At 43.1% G+C, this 18,056-nt stretch overlaps 1 protein-coding gene across 1 annotated transcript in view; it reads left to right on the forward strand.

The window, feature by feature from the left end:
• Nucleotides 1-17,737, forward strand: part of LOC126516562 (uncharacterized) — a 186,053-nt gene extending 168,316 nt beyond the window's left edge. Inside the window, exons 26-31 of the mRNA XM_050166687.2 lie at nucleotides 3,267-3,394; nucleotides 10,547-10,735; nucleotides 11,901-11,979; nucleotides 14,356-14,450; nucleotides 15,108-15,215; nucleotides 17,312-17,737. Of these exons, the coding sequence (XP_050022644.1) occupies nucleotides 3,267-3,394; nucleotides 10,547-10,735; nucleotides 11,901-11,979; nucleotides 14,356-14,450; nucleotides 15,108-15,215; nucleotides 17,312-17,434 (722 nt within the window). The 3' untranslated portion in view covers nucleotides 17,435-17,737. The remainder of the gene's footprint in view (nucleotides 1-3,266; nucleotides 3,395-10,546; nucleotides 10,736-11,900; nucleotides 11,980-14,355; nucleotides 14,451-15,107; nucleotides 15,216-17,311) is intronic.
• Nucleotides 17,738-18,056: the final 319 nt, after the last annotated feature.

Genomic DNA, 18,056 nt, shown 5'->3' on the forward strand with positions numbered 1-18,056 from the left:
GTTAAATGTCTGAGGCCAACGGTAGGTATTCGCGATTTTTTAGAAATTCCCGGAATAGATAGACGTACCGGTATTTTGGACATTACCCATGGGGGCATATGTGGAAGGTCAGCCGGGGCAAAGTATGCTGGTATGGCAGATTCTTGCCATTTAACGGCTCTTGAGAAAGTGGAGTCCGGCTGTATATCGGGTAATGTCGATAAGGGATGGCGTCCATGACGACAAAGCAGTCGCAGGAATACTCGAAGAGGTTCACATCGTAGATAGACAGGTAAAGGGGTGACGCGAGCCTCCTCAATTGTTCCGTGGGTTGAGGTGCAACGTGGAACACCGAGACATGTTTTCAGTATCTGTGCCTGGGCACTTTCCAGCGTGCGTAAGTCTGTTCCAGCCGTAAGTCTGTTCTCCGCACAACGTTAGCAGATAAGCACATTTCTTAATTGGAAGCGTTCGTAATGTCATTAGCTTCGAAAAAGCATTGAAGCCTCCCATACCAGGATCTCCAGGAGCCGGAGTTACCACTGAATTCAGGTAGCCGGCCAAAGTCAGACATCGCCATGTTAATCCTTGATGTTGGTGAAGTGCCGGTGAGTCCAGAGTCTTCCTGATTGCCAATTGTTACGTCTCTGCAGCCATGGTTGGCTGCCCACGATTTATTGACTCAAGGAAACAGGAACATAGTAGCAGACAGAAGTTAAGGCATAGAAGCCAGCACTGGCGAGGTGTTCGTTCCGTGAGGCACGCTCGTGCCAAAAGCACCAATGCCTTCGCACGCGCACTTCATTGTTGTCTTCTGGCGACATATCAAGAAGTTTATTTGTTGTATGAAAAGATTATTCTTTTTTGTTGTGATGGCGACATATCAAGAAGTTTATTTGTTGTATGAAAAGATTATTCTTTTTTGTTGTGAATGTTTCAGTGATGAAGATTGACTATTGGGCTTAGGTTGAGAGATTTTTTTATGTATGGGTTGAGTGCTACCTGCTCTTCGATTCATGTTCACTATGAGAATTCAGTATTTCATTTCATTTTATTACCTTAAAGACCCCTAATAAAAGGGTTATTACATAAGGGGTGGGTACATAAGTTATACAGATACATTAATAAAGTATACACAAGGTGATACAGGTATAGCGAATTAGTAAATTGAATATAAGTAGCAAACAGGTTATACATGTATATGCAGCAATAAAGCAGAAGTTTAAAAATGCAGCTGATTACATAAAGTGTCAAAAAATGATCGTTGGGAACTGTTAGTGGCAATGTTCCCAGGCAGGCCATTTCGGTCACGGGATGCTGTGTAAAAAAGTGATGCTGAAAATGTCGCTGCATAGACACGTGGACAGGGAACTTGAAAGGGATTACCAAAGTGATTACTGTATATCCCGAGAGATAGCCTACCTAAAATCTAGAGCAAACCAGTTGAACAGAGAGAGTGGGCTAACTTTTGATGTACAATCAAGAAAAGCTGGGGAAAAAATGTAGTCAAAGGTTATGAAGCTATGGTGTTGGGCTGCTGAGCACGAGGTCGCGGGATCGAATCCCGGCCACGGCGGCCGCATTTCGATGGGGGCGAAATGCGAAAACACCCGTGTACTTAGATTTAGGTGCACGTTAAAGAACCCCAGGTGGCCGAAATTTCCGGAGTCCTCCACTACGGCGTGCCTCATAATCAGAAAGTGGTTTTGGCACGTAAAACCCCATAATTTTTTTTTTTTAAAGGTTATGAAGGTTTGTTTATATGCCTGTGGGCACCATTGGTGGTGGTGGCAAAAGCGTCACCCCGCCAGGGTACGAGTGGGATTACGAGAAGTGGGCTGTCTTTTCAGTGTTTTAGAAAAAATAGCAAATCATGCCAAAAACAGCTGGGGGTGGGTTTTCTTTCAAAGGGGAGGCATGGCTTGGGATATTAAGCTAGATATACATGACGGGGCTGAAATGTAAGGCACGTGATTAAGTTATGAGTAGTAGAACTTATGGAGCAGTGCCAGAATAGAAATGGGGTGGTGATGGGAAAGATGGGGGAGGTCAGAGTGTGCTCTTAGTGATGTGACACCAATATTATACGAATATGAAGAGTAGATTAATCTTGTGGCATGATTCTTAGCTGACTCGAGTGTATTTGCTAGGTGTGTCTGGTATGGATCCCTAATGGCAGATGCGTACTCTAGTTTTGTTCTTACGGATAATGTATGCATGTGCAGTTTTACATGTAGTGGGGCATGCTGTAAATGATGTTCGAGGAACGCAAGCATTTGGTTAGCTGATGACATGATGCTATTAATGTGTAGACGCCTAGACAAGTCACTAGAGAAGGTAACAGTGAGATATTTGAACAAGTTTACTAGTTCCATGTTAACATCCACAATTGTATAAAAAAAAAAAAAAGATGACTGTGATGTAAAGCAAATGACAGCTTTACATTTAATATGTTTAAGTGTCATTAGCCACTGTTCACTCCATTACTGTACTTAATTAACATCTGCTTGAAAGGTGAAAACACCACGGAGGGGCTTTGCCTCTATTCTGCAGCTATGGACTAGGAAAGGAAAGAGGATCCCAGGATGGAGCGCCATTTGTGACCATATCGAAGCCTATATATTGTTACGTGTGGAGAGACACAAATGAAGGAACTAAGCACAATGTATTTACAAGAGCAGCACAGCCACAGACCAAGATGGAAATGAGCTCGTGCCAAACCCAGATGCCTGTCTTGGTCTATTTTTGCACCATGTCTCTTAAGTGTCTGTTGTATCATATCATAAAAGTGTTGTATCACCTGTTGTATCGTATCATGTTGTTGTATCATAAAAATAAGAAGGAGAAATCTTGAGAAAAGCACCCAGGCACTTCATAGAAAACGGTGTTTTCTAGTCGTCCTGCGCAGCTGTGCAGGTTCATGCATCGTCTGCTTTTCTGCTACACCGCTTGCGCTGCCACTCATCGTCGCTACACGCTTATAATTATGTAGGCGCTCTGGAGGTATACTGTTGCCGTTCCAACTGTAACATTGTTTTAAGGTATCAAAGCCGAGAACTAAAGGCCATCAATGGTTTGAATAAGTCACTCGGAGCTTTCCTGGTAAAGCTGGTCCATACAGATGATGGGCTGGTACCACCCAGTCCTGCCATCGTTTACTTTCGTAGTGGTGACCTGAAGCCGAGTTTAGTGCATTTGAGTCTTGTTCTAAGCACACATTATTTCAGGCCACTACATTGTTGTCTGTTTGGTAGCTAGAAGTAAAAATAAATTGAACACTCCCGCAGCCGCCTCTCTGCTGCTATTCAGTGGCCAATGGTTGGGATGGCTGGAGTCGCAACTGGCCGCAGGCACTCCACATGCTTGGTCACTTCTTGCTGCTCTGGCCTGTATTCAGGAACCTGCCAAACTTGTGGTGAGTGCCTCTATTTGCTTATGATAGCATTTTTCCTCAGAAGTGTCAAGAAGTGCTGTCAGAATGAATGTTGGAAGACTACTACCATGCACTGATGGAGCACAAGTGTCTATTTATTGTGTTGCTGTATATTTAGTTCTTTAACAGGACCTTCTGCTTACTTTGCCATTTAGCTGCTGCATTGGGCTTTGCATGAGCAGCTTTGCTACATTTACGCAAGGATCTTTGCTTTCTATATCCAATCGTGAGCAATCTCTTGACTATTGAGGATGCCTGCAGCTGCACCAGTTAAATTGAGATTCTTTTGTTTCATCAGTGCTTTCTGGATAAGCAGGCTGAAGGACTTGCCAAGGCATGTGAAGGGCTAATTTGCAATCTAACTGTATCCCTAGCATAGTGACAGTGCCTACATGGTCAAATTGGATCACCAGGAAAGATTATTTCCCAACAGAATTTTGTGACCACACTTAATATTTCTGTGGCAACACGTAAGAAATTTAAGATGCGCCAGTGGTGCACAAAACAAATTCTGCAGCAATCCTCAAACGGGCAGCAAATTTATTAAAAGGAGTCGGAATCTCCCAGCAAGTAGCAGATGGTGACAAGAAGTGATTTTCCACTTTCATGTGGATGCCAGATTTTCCTGTTGTGAACATGCAACTATACTGGTATTCCACTAGGGAACGTTGGTCACTAGAATGTGACTAGTACTAAATTGAAAGAAATTGCCTAAATAATACAGGAACGTAGTTTGCACTAGCCTTGCACTAATCATGACTTGTTTTTCAGTCTGAAAACTAGTACGCTGCAAGATACAGTGAAAAAAGCAACAGTCATGTCTTTTGGCACTAGTCAAGTTGGCGGCATATTAAAGTGTTGCCTGTTAACCTAACTACTTCAGTCAATGGCAAGCACTTTTGTGTATGCCATTTCCTCTTGCCAGTTCTTTCAAGTAGTGGCAAGAAGAAGACCACATACATTGAGTGTTGGGTAAATTGAATACTTACATTATTGTGGCTCCATTTCATTTCAGTCTGTAGAGTATCATCATCAGCCTATTTTATGTCCACTGCGGGACGAAGGCCTCTCCCTGCGATCTCCAATTAGCCCTGTCTTGCGCTAACCAATTCCAACGAGCACCCACGAATTTCCTAATTTCATCGCCCCACCTAGTCTTCTGCCGTCCTTAACTGCATTTCCCTTCTCTTGGTATTCATTCTGTAACCCGAATGGTCCAACGGTTGTCTAACCTGCGCATTACATGGCCTGCCCAGCTCCATTTTTTTCTCTTAATGTCAATTAGAATATCGGCTATACCCGTTTGCTCTCTGATCCAAACCGCTCTCTTTCTGTCTCTTAACACTATGCCTAGCATTCTTCGTTCATCGCTGTTTGCGCGGTCCTTAACTTGTTCTCAAGCTTCTTTGTCAGTCTGCAACTCTTTGCCCCACATGTCGGCACTGGTAAAATGCACTGATTGTACACCTTCCTTTTCAATGATAATGGCAAGCCTCCAGTGAGGAGCTGACAATGTCTGCAGTATGCGATCCAACCCATTTTTATTCTTCTATGAATTTCCTTCCCATGATCAGGGTTTCCTGTGATTAATTGACCTAGGTAAACGAACTCCTTCACAGACTCTAGAGGCTGACTGGCGATCCTGAATTTGTGTTCTCTTGCCCGGCTATTCATCATTATCATTGTCTTCTGCATATTAATCTTCAACCCTACTTTTACGCTCTCTCTGTTAAGGTCCTCTATCGTATTTTGCAGCTTGTCTGCAGTGTTGCTGAATAGAACAATGTCATCGGCAAATCGAAGGTTGACGAGATATTCGCCGTTGATCCTTACTCCTAAGCCTTCCCAGTTTAATAGCTTGAATACTTCTGAGCACGTAGTGAATAGCATTGGAGAGACTGTGTCTCCTTGTCTGACCCCTTTCTTTATAGGTATCTTCCTACTTGTGTAGAATTGAGATGGCTGTGGAATCTCTGTAGATATTTTCCAAGGTATTTATGTAAGCGGTCTGTACTCCTTGATTATGTAATGCTTCTATGACTGCTGGTATCTCTACTGAATCAAATGCCTTTTCGTAATCTATGAAAGCCATGTAGAGAGGTTTATTGTACTATGCAGATTTCTTGATTACCTGATTATTGGCATGGATGTGATCCATTGTAGAATATCCCTTCCTGGAGCCAGCCTGCTCCCTTGGTTGACTAAAGTCCAGTATTGCCCTTATTTGATTTGAGATTATTTTGGTGAATATTTTATATAATACTGGGAGTAAGCTAATGGGCCTGTAGTTTTTCAATTCTTTAACATCTCCCTTTTTGTGGATTGTATAATGTTTGCATTCTTCCAGTTTTCTGGGACTCTTGCAGTCGATAGACACTTCATATAGAGAGCTGCCAGTTTTCCAAGCATTATGTCTCCTCCGTCTTTGATTAAATCTACTGTTATTTCATATTCTCCTGCCAATTTTACCCATTTCATGTCTTGCAAGGCCCTTCTGACCTCATCGCTAGTTATAGGAGTCTCTGCAACCTGTTCATTCCTGCTTCAAATAGAGGTATCGTGGCTCTTCTGGGTACTGTACAGGTCAGTATACAATTCTTCCGCTGCTTTTACTATACCTTCGAGATTGCTGATGATGTTACCCTGCTTATCTTTCAGTGCCTCAATCTTTGTTTGTAGAGTATAGCTATATGAATATACACATGACTACTTTACGCAAGGCACTACCAAGTTTGACGGGAAGTTCGGCATGCTGTGTTTCGTGAGCAGCAGTGAAGGAGTAATTTTTAGTTGTAATTCCAGACAATAAATAAGTTATGCACTTGGTATGAGTCAGTGCTTGGAATGTTTTTACCAAGAAAGTGTCACATGACTGACTGGACACTAAACTGAAATTTAATTGCTCTGTAATTATGAGGACTCGCTGAAAATGCAGTCATCCTACCACTTTGACTTTTTTTCAATGGAGCCTGCAGCACCTTGGTATAAAAGTATGTAACGTTGGCAAATTTATTAACAGTGTATCATTAACTCTTGATTGTGGGGATAAGAGCACCAGTTTCTGTCACTGGTAGATGATGAGGTAGCAGGCTTCCCATTGAGCTGGATCACAAATATGGTGCGGCACAGTTGTAGCACATATTGATATTTATGAGCACCCATGTCGTCAGTGTTTTGCCAGCCATATTGTTATGGTACATTTGGACAGGACCATACGTTCAAGAGAGAGACGAAGAGAAAGCGGTAGACTGTCCGCTGGAGCTGTGACCTTTGTACCAGCCTGTGTGATTACCACGAACTTTTCCCCATGTAAATAGTTGTGCATACATTTGTGTATTGGGCTTTCTCTTTGTAATATTTGGTGGGTGCCGGGTAACGATTCAGAACGGAGCGTCGCATTGGCTGCTGCTTCGGTTTGTGCACCGATGTCACAAGAGATGGTGCCTAGTTCGGCAAGGCCTGCGTTGACTGCATCGACTGTCGTACTCACGCATCCGCGGGATCCAAAAACCTTCTGCGGCACTGATGGCGCCGACGTCGACGACTAGATGGAGATGTATGAGCGGGTGAGCAGCCACAACAAATGGGATCCCTCAGTAATGCTGACGAACATAATTTCTTACTTGGCGGGAACTGCGCGAGGGTGGTTTCAAAACCACGAAGAAGAACTCTGTTGCTGGGAGACTTGCAAGCAAAAGCTGTGATATCTCTTCGGAAAACCACTGCGTCGGAAGGTCGTTGCCAAGAAGGAGCTGGCATATCACGAGTTCAGACGTTCATCGAAGGCTGCGTCATCTATATACAAGACGTGCTGGCACTCTGCCGCAAGGCCAACGCTGAAATGCCGAAGTCCGACAAAGCCAGCCATGTCTTAAAAGGTATTGCTGATGACGCCTTCAATTTACTAATTTGTAAGAACTGTACTTTGGTAATGACATTATCACGGAGTGCAAGCATTTCAAGCAGTTGGAAAGCCAGTAATTTGCACGGCTTCCCAGTACGGCTGTAACATCGTCTTGTGAAGACTGACAAGACTCTCTTTCACGGCAGCAGCAGCCTTCAGAGCAGCTGTCGAAGATTGTGCACCATGAGCTGATGTGTCCCGCGGCTCTGTACCCACCTGTCAACGATACATGCGCTCTATATGGTTCTCCTTGTTCAGGCTATGGTGCGCCAAGAACTCGCCAATGTCGGCTTTCAGTAAGTTTGCACCGTGGTCAGCTCCCGGCCAACCGAACGTCTTCCGCACATGCATACTCAATATCAATGGATACCTCGAGGTTCTCGAAACATGGCAGGGTGGGGAACACCGGATGACCGACCTATTTGCTTGAGTTGTCACTGCGTTGGTCGCGTCACCTAATACTGTCGCAACCGCTGGTGCTTGATGCCATTCTCAAACAGCTCTCGTCCAGACGGCAGTTTTCGCCATATCCAGCCGCACGCCGAGCTGTACCTGCACGCCGCCGACGGTACGACCACATGCCGCCATTGTTCACTGTGAACTAGCAGTCACCAGTCCCATTCATCGCAAAGGCGTTGCTCGTCGTCCAGGTCACCCCAGTCCGTCGCCTGTTGCCGTTATTCCGACCTGGGCACATCGCTTGAGAAAACAAAAAGATGCAGTTCACCGAGGTCACGCTGCATTGTCGATGTCTCCGCCAAAGGCTCTCACCCTGCCGACCAGACGCAATATAACCGATGTAGAAGTTGACGGTGTATATGTCTCAGCGCTTGTCTTTACTGGAACCCATATCTTGGTGATGAGCAATAATCTTCGTTGCTGCCTGAAGAAAGTCCTTATAGCTGCCGCATCTCGTATTATCCGGGTCGCCGATGGAGCAACGCCCATTATCCTTGGCATGTGCACTGCCCGAATAACTGTCGCTAGTTTCAGCACTTCCATTTTATTTACTGTTATGGAACGGTGTTCCCATGACTTGATCTTCGGCCTCGACTTTTTATCGGACTGTTGTGCACTGATTGAATGCGCTGCTGGCCTCCTCCTGCTCGCGCTGCATATTCACTGCTGCCTTCCAAAATCAGCTGAGACTCGTTTATGTTCTGTAGACTTCATACGGTTTCCGCCTCAAGCCGTCATGTATATGCGTTTGACGTGCTTCCCATCTGTTCCTGACGATGACTATGTGCTGACTCCTAATGTCAATGTTCTCCTGCTACACACAGTTGCCGTTCCTTATACCATTGTGACTGTCGCCGATAACCGCATATTTCTTCCCGTTTTGAATTTTGGTTTAAGTACACAAGTTATCACGAAAGGCATGTCGCTCGGCAACATTTCTCCCATCGACAATACCACTATCTCTGTATTAGATGTGCCATGCTCGTCTGCATACACCTGCTGTACGATTAGTTCCGCAACGTCCAATCCCAGTATATTTTCGAAGATGATCCCTCATAATCTGCTTCCCGAACAGGCTGCAGATCACTGTCGCGTCCTGGTGTCTTATCGTGACGTCTTATCGCTGGGACGGACTTCCGTTGTGACCCTTAATATTGACACTGGTGATGCTAGTACTATCCGCCGACAACCTTATCACGTGTCACACGCAGAATGCCACCTTATCCAAGCTGAAGTAGAGAAGATGCTAAACAAAAGTGTAATTGAGCCCTCTTCGAGTCCTTGGGCATCACCGGTTGTCTTGATCAAAAAGAAGGGTGGCAGCTGGCGATTTTGCGTCGACTACTGTCAATTGAGCCAGATCACGAAAAAGGATGTCTGCCCTCTCCCGCGGATTGATGATGCTCTCTACTGCCTTGGCAGATCGAGATACTTCTCTTCAATTGACCTCTGTTCCAGTTATTGGCAGATTTCGGTTGATGAACTCGACCGTGAGAAGACTGATTTCGTTATACCAGATGGCCTTTACCATTTTAAGGTTATGCCTTTCGGACTATGTAATGCCCCAGAAACTTTCGAAAGAATGATGAACTCTCTTCTTCTGGGCTTTATGTGGTCCACCTGCTTAGGTTACCTGGACGATGTCATCATATTTTCCCCTACGTTTGACAGCCACCTCAGTTGCTTGGCCACTATTCTTTAAGTCTTTAGGGGGGCTGGCCTTCAACTTGACTCTTCTAAGTGCCATTTTGGACATCGCGAAGTCAAAGTTCTTGGCCACCTTGTCATTACTGCCGATATATGTCCTGATCCTGGTATGATTCACGCAGTCAGGAACTTTCCTGTACCCTGCTCAGCAAAATATGTGCGCAGCTTCAGAGGCTTATGCTCCTATTTTTGATAGTTTGTTAAAAGTTTTGCAGATATCGTCCGGCCACTGACAGACCTTAAGAAGGACACTGTGTTCTTTTCGGGCTGTAAACAAGCCGACGCCTTCTACACTCTCATCCGCTTGTTGACAATGCCTCCAATAGTAGGTCACTTTGATTCATCTTCACCAACTCAAGTTCTCACTGATGCCGGTGGCCATGGCATAGGTGCTATCCTCACCCAACAGCAAAATGGAGTCGACCGCATCATTGCCTACGCCAGTTGCCTCTTGTCCCTTTCAGAGCGGAATTTTTCTGTCGCCGAACGTGAGTGCCTCGCTCTGGTGTGGGCAGTGGCTAAATTTCGCCCTTATTATTAGCATATTAGGAGTAGAATGGTCAGAAGATCTACTCCTAATATAAATATAGTTTTTTCAGCTGCTATGATAGCAACGCTCTCAAGCAAATTACGAGTGCACGACTGGAAAAAGCTAATTCTAAGTGTTGGAAAAGATAATCAATACATTTCTGTACCCAATCAACAAAATGATGTGATTTTAAATGGAGCCATTGGAACTGAAAGGGCTAACTTAATTACGCTTTGCGCATGGTGTTAAGTAGTGTGCCTGGTAAAGGGTCCAATCTGTGATATTGTCATAAAAGAGACAGTGGACCTTTACACTGTGTATGTGCACAGTGTTCATGTTTCTACCATCTGAGTTTCTTTGATTTTGAGTAATTGAGATCTGTCACTGACGTTTGTTAAATATTCAGCTGGATACCTTTTCAGTGTGCAGTATGTAGTAATTGTTATGATGCTTCACTACAACTCGTGGTCATTTCACCCTGTGAATGAATATACATATTTTGAAAGATTGCCATGGTTCTTGTTTGCCTGTGCAGAGCAAAGACACGGTGCGCATTGCCATGCGAAACTTCCTGCGTGAACTTGGCCATGTCGATCCTGGTCGTGTGCTGCCTGCTTTGACGTTGTTACCAGTGTTGTTGCATGGCACCTCTGTGGTGCAGATGTCATTGCGCTACTGTGACTGCAGCAGTATTGCCTACATCCTGGCCACACACATCGCCAAGGTACTTACATGTCCCTAATCAGCATGGTTGTTATGTAAGAAAAGTGCTTAAGGTTCTGCTCTGGTTAAGTTACAATTTATTTAATTACAGTTACAATTTTTTAACACTTCGACTTTTGTTTTACAGTATAGCAGCAAGAGGCTATTTGTTTGCCCTCTTTTGTAGTGATAAAAAGACAAAGCAGCAACTAAACAGACTGCCTTTCTTAACTAAAATTGTGTCTTTTTAGTTTTTTAGGCACTTATGTTTTTATATTTACTATAGCCTAATAGCCTAATATGGCTGACATTTCTATGCAGAGAATGAGATTCCATTAAATGTGATTGCCTTTTATGAAAGCCCTAACTAAATAATTGGGCCTCTCTCTCTCTTGTAAATATGCTGTAAGTGTTGTAATAATTGAAAATATTTTTTTATCACTTTATCTGCATTACTTTGAGATCTTTCCAGACATTTCTTAACCACGTTTAAACAGCCGCAGGTGTAAAACCAACTCTGAAACATACAAATGAAGATTCTCAAATTTGCTGTAATAACACTGCCACAAATCAGGCTTTCCTATGAGCTAAAGGCATGAACTAAGGTTTGTAATGTTAATGGAGCTGCTATATGGTCTTGCGAAGTAGTTGTAATTTTATTCTGATATATATAATATTGGAAATTGCCTGAGTCATGTGCTTTTATCTATGTTCATTGGCTAAAGAATGAGACTCATAGTATTATACTTATAAAATATTCTTTTCTGACTTTATTGATACATTGTGAGTGGCTGCTGAACTGCTATGCAATGGCACCTCCTGACCAATGAAAGGAGTCAGGAAGTTAAAAAATTATTGGCAAAACAAGCACAATTCATTAGACGAGTGTTGAAATTTGAGCTTATAAAAGCAGTTTGCATGTCTCGGTAAAGTGCAGCCTTAAAAAGAGATCTTGCAAAAAACAGTTACATTTTAAACAAAGTCGTCTTTGTCAACTACTCACCAGATTGTTGAGTTCCCACTTCACAGTTTAGAAAGACTGCCTTTTCAGTTCAGGGCAGGCGCCAAGCGAAAGTTTTGTTAATGGTGCATATAATGAGCCTGTAAACCTCTTTAGTGTCAAATTTGCTATAATCAGTAAAGATTAGTGTTTTTTGGTATGTGCATGAAGTTTTGAAACATTTCAGCGAGACACCCAGTTGCGAACTGCTGCCCTAGACTGTCTGGAGGTGCTGCTACCTCATGCACAGCTGTTGGCCGATGATGGTGAGCTGTACAGTGCCGCAGTGCCTTGTTTAGATGGTCAGTCTGCAGTTTTAACGTCTCAATATTAACGTCACAAAAAATCTTTGCGTGTATTACAGACTTATAGCTGTCGCGTCATTATGGGGCAGTGTTACACCACAGTTTTTGTGTAAGCGTCTTACAAGCTTACAGTAGTGACTCAGTGGCTAGGTTTTATGTTACTGAGCGCGAGATTGTAGATTTGATCCGGGGCATGAAAAAGTTAAATTTTTGGGTTTCTTGTGCCAAAACCATAATCTGATAATGAGGCACGCCGCAGGGGGGCGGAGGTTCTGGATTATTTTTGGCCAACTAGGATTCTTTAACATGCATCCAATGACGGTAAACCGGCATTCTTCTATTTTTCTTCCATCGAAATGTGGTCACCATGGCCAGTGTTTGGTCCCGTGACCTCGTGCTTACCAGCACAATGCACATAGCCACTAAGCCACCACGGCGTGTAATTCCTGGGCATGGTGGGTGTGTTCTGATGGAGGCAGTATGCAAAAATAATTGTGTACTGAACTTTGAGTAAACCCTCCACTGTGTCATCTGTCATTACTCCTTTGTAGCTTTAGAATGTGAAACCACAAATTAGTGTACCTTCCAAAAACTTTTGCGGGCCTTTGCAACTATAATTAGGGACTATTTTTACAACAGACTCAAAACGTTGCAGTCTCACCCGAAAGCAAAACATTGATTGCGATAGCAAATTATTAGACAGCTATACGAAGTAAAGATAGTAGTTTTATCGACCGTATATACTTAAAAAAATCGCTTACTAACTGAACTAACAAGCACGGTATCATGCGCATAGGCAAACGTAAATACATCTCACTCTATGACGGCAGACGCTCACAGTCAGAACACTGGTGTGGGGAAGACCGGCCGCAGCAGGGAGGAATTGCCTTTCGTGCTGCCACTTGCTTTAACGCCAACTAAGCAATGAGAACACAGTGCACACAAAATCGTCAGCCCTTGGCGTGTCTAGACTCAGTACCCAGCACAAATTGGTTTCAAGATACAGTCCGCACAGCTGGAGTAGAAAAGAAGATGTGCACTAATCTGCTCCCCCCCCACCCGCCCTTTCTCGCACATGCACACCTCCCCGCTCACCTTTTTTGAGCATGCACCTACTCCCTTTGCATAGCGGACTTTGCATAGCATCGCTGTTAGTAGCATAGCATTTAATTACATGCTTTATTAAAGCTTCGCTTCACACAGATTCCAACAGTTGCATTGGATCTGCATAATTTTTTTCTTTAGTTTAAAGTGATATAGTGAGTACTGTATATTGTTATGTGCTTGACACTGAATAATTTTTGTATGGTGATGATTGCACGCTTTCCTTTTTCTTGTTCTCATTTTCGTAATCAACAAAATGAATTAGCTCTTGTTATGGTTCACTGTGTGCTGCGATGAATGGAACGGATGCCAAGCACCCGAGACTCGACATGCCTAATCGTCATGCTCGTCAACATGAAAAGACCTGTCCATCAGATGTGTGCGACGGGATTATGCGCCAGTGCAAATCCTACTCTCCTTTGTACTACATTCACCCCCTCTACGCCAGGGAGTGGTTTCTCTGCGAATTCCTGTGTGTAGGTTGACCAGTGTTTTGACCCTATGTTACCTATGCTCCCCACCTCTACACCATTGAGTGGGTTTTCTCTGTATTACTCTGTATGGATTGCCAGGGAGTGGTTTTTCTCTGTATACCTCTGTGTGGGCTGACCAGTGTGCTGACAAGGCCCTCTACCAGGGAGCAAGCGAGAATGAGGTTGCCCGGATGGTGTAGGGCATAAGAAGGCCAGCGAGACACCACGGACAGATCTCTGGTCTTGCGTGCAGGAGCACGCACGCCGAACATTCCTGTACTTTTTTGTCTTGGAGTGCACCGCTCACCCGTAACAATGTAATAAATTTTTGTCATTTGTTTTTACATCATCTCTTCTTCCCTGGTGGACCCTCTCCAATTGTCAATCTGGTTCGAGCTCCAAGCAGACTCTGTTCAAGGTCGCCGAAACCCCATCCTCGTAACGATTGATACCAGCTCTTACTTAACAGCTCGTGGCAGCCATAACACTCTCTTGTTTCATGTACATTCAACAGTTCTTCAGCAGGCAGGCATTAATAATTTTGAAGATGTCATTAAAATGCCAAGTATAGGTAGAATTAAACTGTAGCCTATTTTGTGTATGTGATATGCATGACTAGATAACTACTTGTTTTGGGCATCTGCTTCTTGTAGAAGGCTGTTGTCTGCATGCACCAGAGGGTTGCAACACACATCCCACAGCCCTACGTGGCTGACTGTGGTGATGCCACTGCTGACTATAAACATTGTTACATTTGCAGAAGGCTGCCTGAACTGTATCTCTGCCCACCCATGGCTAAACCGTGTGCTGCTGCTCAGCTTCTTGAACGAAGACTGCACCAGGCTGCTTTATCTGGTGTGTAGCACTCGTGTGTGTTTCATAAAAATTAATTTGGAAGTTGCATCCCAAACAGGCAAACAGTAATGATTAGCAGTCACTTTAGCTACATAAAGAGAAAATAAATATGATAACGGTGTGTTATAAAACTGAAGGAAAAAAAAAACTAGGAACTGGAGTTGTCTTTTAGTGCAGAGTATACTACCACCATGGACAAGTTGAGTGGTATGTGGGAAGATTGAGATATAAAGGCAAGAAATGTTGTGTCCAGAAATTATGATCATAGGCTTACTGACTTTCATGAAGCAGTATGTGCAGGCCTGTTCCACCTCCTATATGCAAAGCACGAAAGCAGTATTCAGCACTTTCCTCTGAGCATTTAAATTGGGATCTATGATCACTTACCATCCAGCTTGCCTGCTGGAATACACATGGAGAAAGTATGTTTGAGTTGTGCTGAAACAAAATAAAAATGTGCAGCGAGGGCTAAAACAATGTTTCGCTCAAATATAAAAGCTTTCATTGAAGCAGAGCTTGAAATTATATTGAAGTACAGGATGAAACTTTCATGCATGCTTTGCAAACTTGTCGTTTATGTATTTCTTTTTCCTTAGATGTATGCGAGTACAAACCCTACCTTTGTGCTATATTGTGTACACTCTCATCTTGCAACAGCTGCTGGAGGGTGAAATAGTTAGTGAGTTGCTGGCGAGCCACCTGCCACTGATCACTGAAAGGCTGTGCCAGGATGACAGCAGCTTGGCAAGGGCTGTGGCTGCTAAGGTAACACCACTTTGCTCTATATTTATTAGGCAAAGCGAGAATTACTGAGGAGGAAAAACAGCGCCCTCGCCCACATCTTCAATATTATCATAACACAGTGCACAGTGCTGAGGCTCAGAGCACATGTACCAATCCAAAACGTTGAGTTCATAGGTTCGATCCTGGCTATGGTGGCCACCTTTCAATGGGATGGGCAAAATGCAAAAACACTTGTGTACTTTGATAAAGTGCACATTAAAGAACCCTAGGTGGTCGAAATTAATTGAAAGTATGCCACCACCCACATGATAACCATAATCTGGTGCCTGATAATCAAATTGTGGTTTTCACACGTGAAGTCCCGGAATTTAAAAGCTAACCACCACTCACAGCTCCTTCACTTCAAGAGAGGTGCTCTTGAGCCTCTTCGATGGATCCCAATGCCTAGAAATTATTATGAAATAAATGAGTCCAGTACAGCACGAATAAAAACGTGGCTATTATTTATTTTTACTAAAAATGTTCAGTCTAGTTTTCGTCATAGTGCTTATCTTTTTTCTGCAATAATATGTATTACAGTGGCTACATTTCAAAGCATCGTGCACTGTACTAAGTAACCCAACGAGCTTCTACTGTTTTTAAAAACTTCAGATGCTCTTAACGGCCTCTACCTCACAAATAATGTTTAATTAAGCTTTATTTCACACATTCTCTTTATTAATTGTACAAGCTTTTGCATATTCACATGACTGAACCAATAGTCATTAGGCTAGTAGCGAATTCACTGGAAAATATAAATAACAAGAATGACAAAGAGGCAGAATACAATTTACGGGCCCATAGCCTCACAATGCAGGATAGTACATACAGCCTAAGCAGGGGAGGGGAGTTCTTTCATGATAAACATTTGGGGTATAATACATATAAAGAACAGATTGTAATTGAAGAAAGCACAAGTACAAAATAAAGCAGTAAATGCAGGCACAAAACTACTACATAGTGTAACTATGGTTTAGCAACAAAAAACACCATAAATGTGGACAGGGTCGTGTTAACACTGAATTTGCTGGTAATGCGTTCCAGTCGCTGACAGTTGTAGGAAAGAACAAAAACTTAAACAAATTTGTATATGCAAAAGACATTTTATGTTTTAACTATGTTTGTGGCGAGTAACCCTACCAACACGCTTCTGTAGTTTTCTTGTCGGTTCAAACCTAGTCTTTGGAACTAAAGCAACCAAAAGAAGTGTAGGCAGGGCGTTCTTCATCTTTCAGTTAGAGTTTCCAAATCTGCTAATTGTACTAGAATCTTTGAAGAGGAAGTCACAACTTCTGAATTATATACGTGACGAGCAGCTAGCCTCTTACTTTTAAAGTTTTTTTTAAGTTTCTATATCTTGATGCAAATATCAAAACTTAACCATGTTTTACTTATATTTTATTACATATAAACAGTGCTCATGATGCTTTAAGATACTTCAAATCTTTCATAAAGGGCTTTTTAAACTGCAAGATCAATTGTCAGCATAAGAAAATGGCTGAGCTGTTGTGTAGAATTTTTCTGTACTACCCAAACGTTATCAAACTATGGTCACTTCTAAATTATTAATGCGAAAGCTTTATATGTCCAATGAAGCGGAAAGTTCGGTGTCTGGTGGTAACATTCGTTCCTGGTGCTGGACCTGCTGTGGCTCGCACTGCGAAATCCCGTGGTGAACAGCCATGGCATCGGGCAGATGTCGTGGCCCGCACCCAAAAAATTGACTTTGGGCTTTGCCCAATTGGAAAATTGAGTTGACCCACATTCAGAACTGACCTGGCCGACTCCCGAAATTAACTTGGCCCGCCCCCAAAATTTGGGTGGCCCACCTTCCAAAAATTGACTTTGCCTATTTCGAACACATGACCAAATGAAAATTATCGCACAGAAGAGTGAGAATGCTTTCGCATTCAATGTATATAAGTGCCCCTGTAACTCTTTGGCACATGATATACCATTTGCTTCAACCAAAGGAACTTATATGAGCCTACCCATGTTTAGCAATTTATTTAGAAACTTTTGAATTTCTTCTCAAGCCTGAGGTATTCCTGTGCACAACCATGCTTTTCTGTCCCCAGCTGCTGTCCGGAGTATACAGCAGCCGGCTCAGCATTGAAGTTCAGGGACAGCTTCGACAACTGCTCTCCCCCAGCCGTGCCATCACCAGCGACTCTCCAGATGCGAGCGACCTCACTCAGTGAGGCGCTTGCTTCATCTTCGCCCAATTGCATCCACTTATTTAAACATAGCGGAGTGGAATTTGGATATCGTTTCAGAACATGTTAGGTGAACATTATGAAATTGACAGGCTATATGCTTGTTTTTACAATGTCTAATGATTGCATTTCTCTTGCCAATGTCTACTTTTTAAATGTATTTTTACTAGCTTTTATGTTAGCGCAAGGAAAAGTGCTGTAGGACACTGTGATACTTTTTTCATGTATCCCCAATAGTTGGGGCCCCCCGGTGCACCTTTATGAATAAATATCTTTTTCTACAGTTTAGCATACTGTTTGGCTACAATTCTCTGTCTACATTGTCGTAGGCTCCTTTAATAATTAGAGATGCTATCCATAAAGGTATACCTTGAGCTACGGAAATCTCTATGCATTGAGTTAGTATATACATATCCTTTAAAGGGACACTAAAGGCAAATACTAAGTCGACGTGAACTGTCTAAGTACCATTCCAGAAACCTTGCAATGTTTGTGTCGTGCCAAGGAAGGACTTAGTTAACGAGAAAATTGCATCTGAAGGGTCTGAATACATTTTTCGAATTTCAAATCTCCCGCCACTCAACCGGGGGAGTGGTGACATTGCATA

This window comes from Dermacentor andersoni, chromosome 1 (genome assembly GCF_023375885.2).
Source record: "Dermacentor andersoni chromosome 1, qqDerAnde1_hic_scaffold, whole genome shotgun sequence".
Taxonomy (NCBI): domain Eukaryota; kingdom Metazoa; phylum Arthropoda; class Arachnida; order Ixodida; family Ixodidae; genus Dermacentor; species Dermacentor andersoni.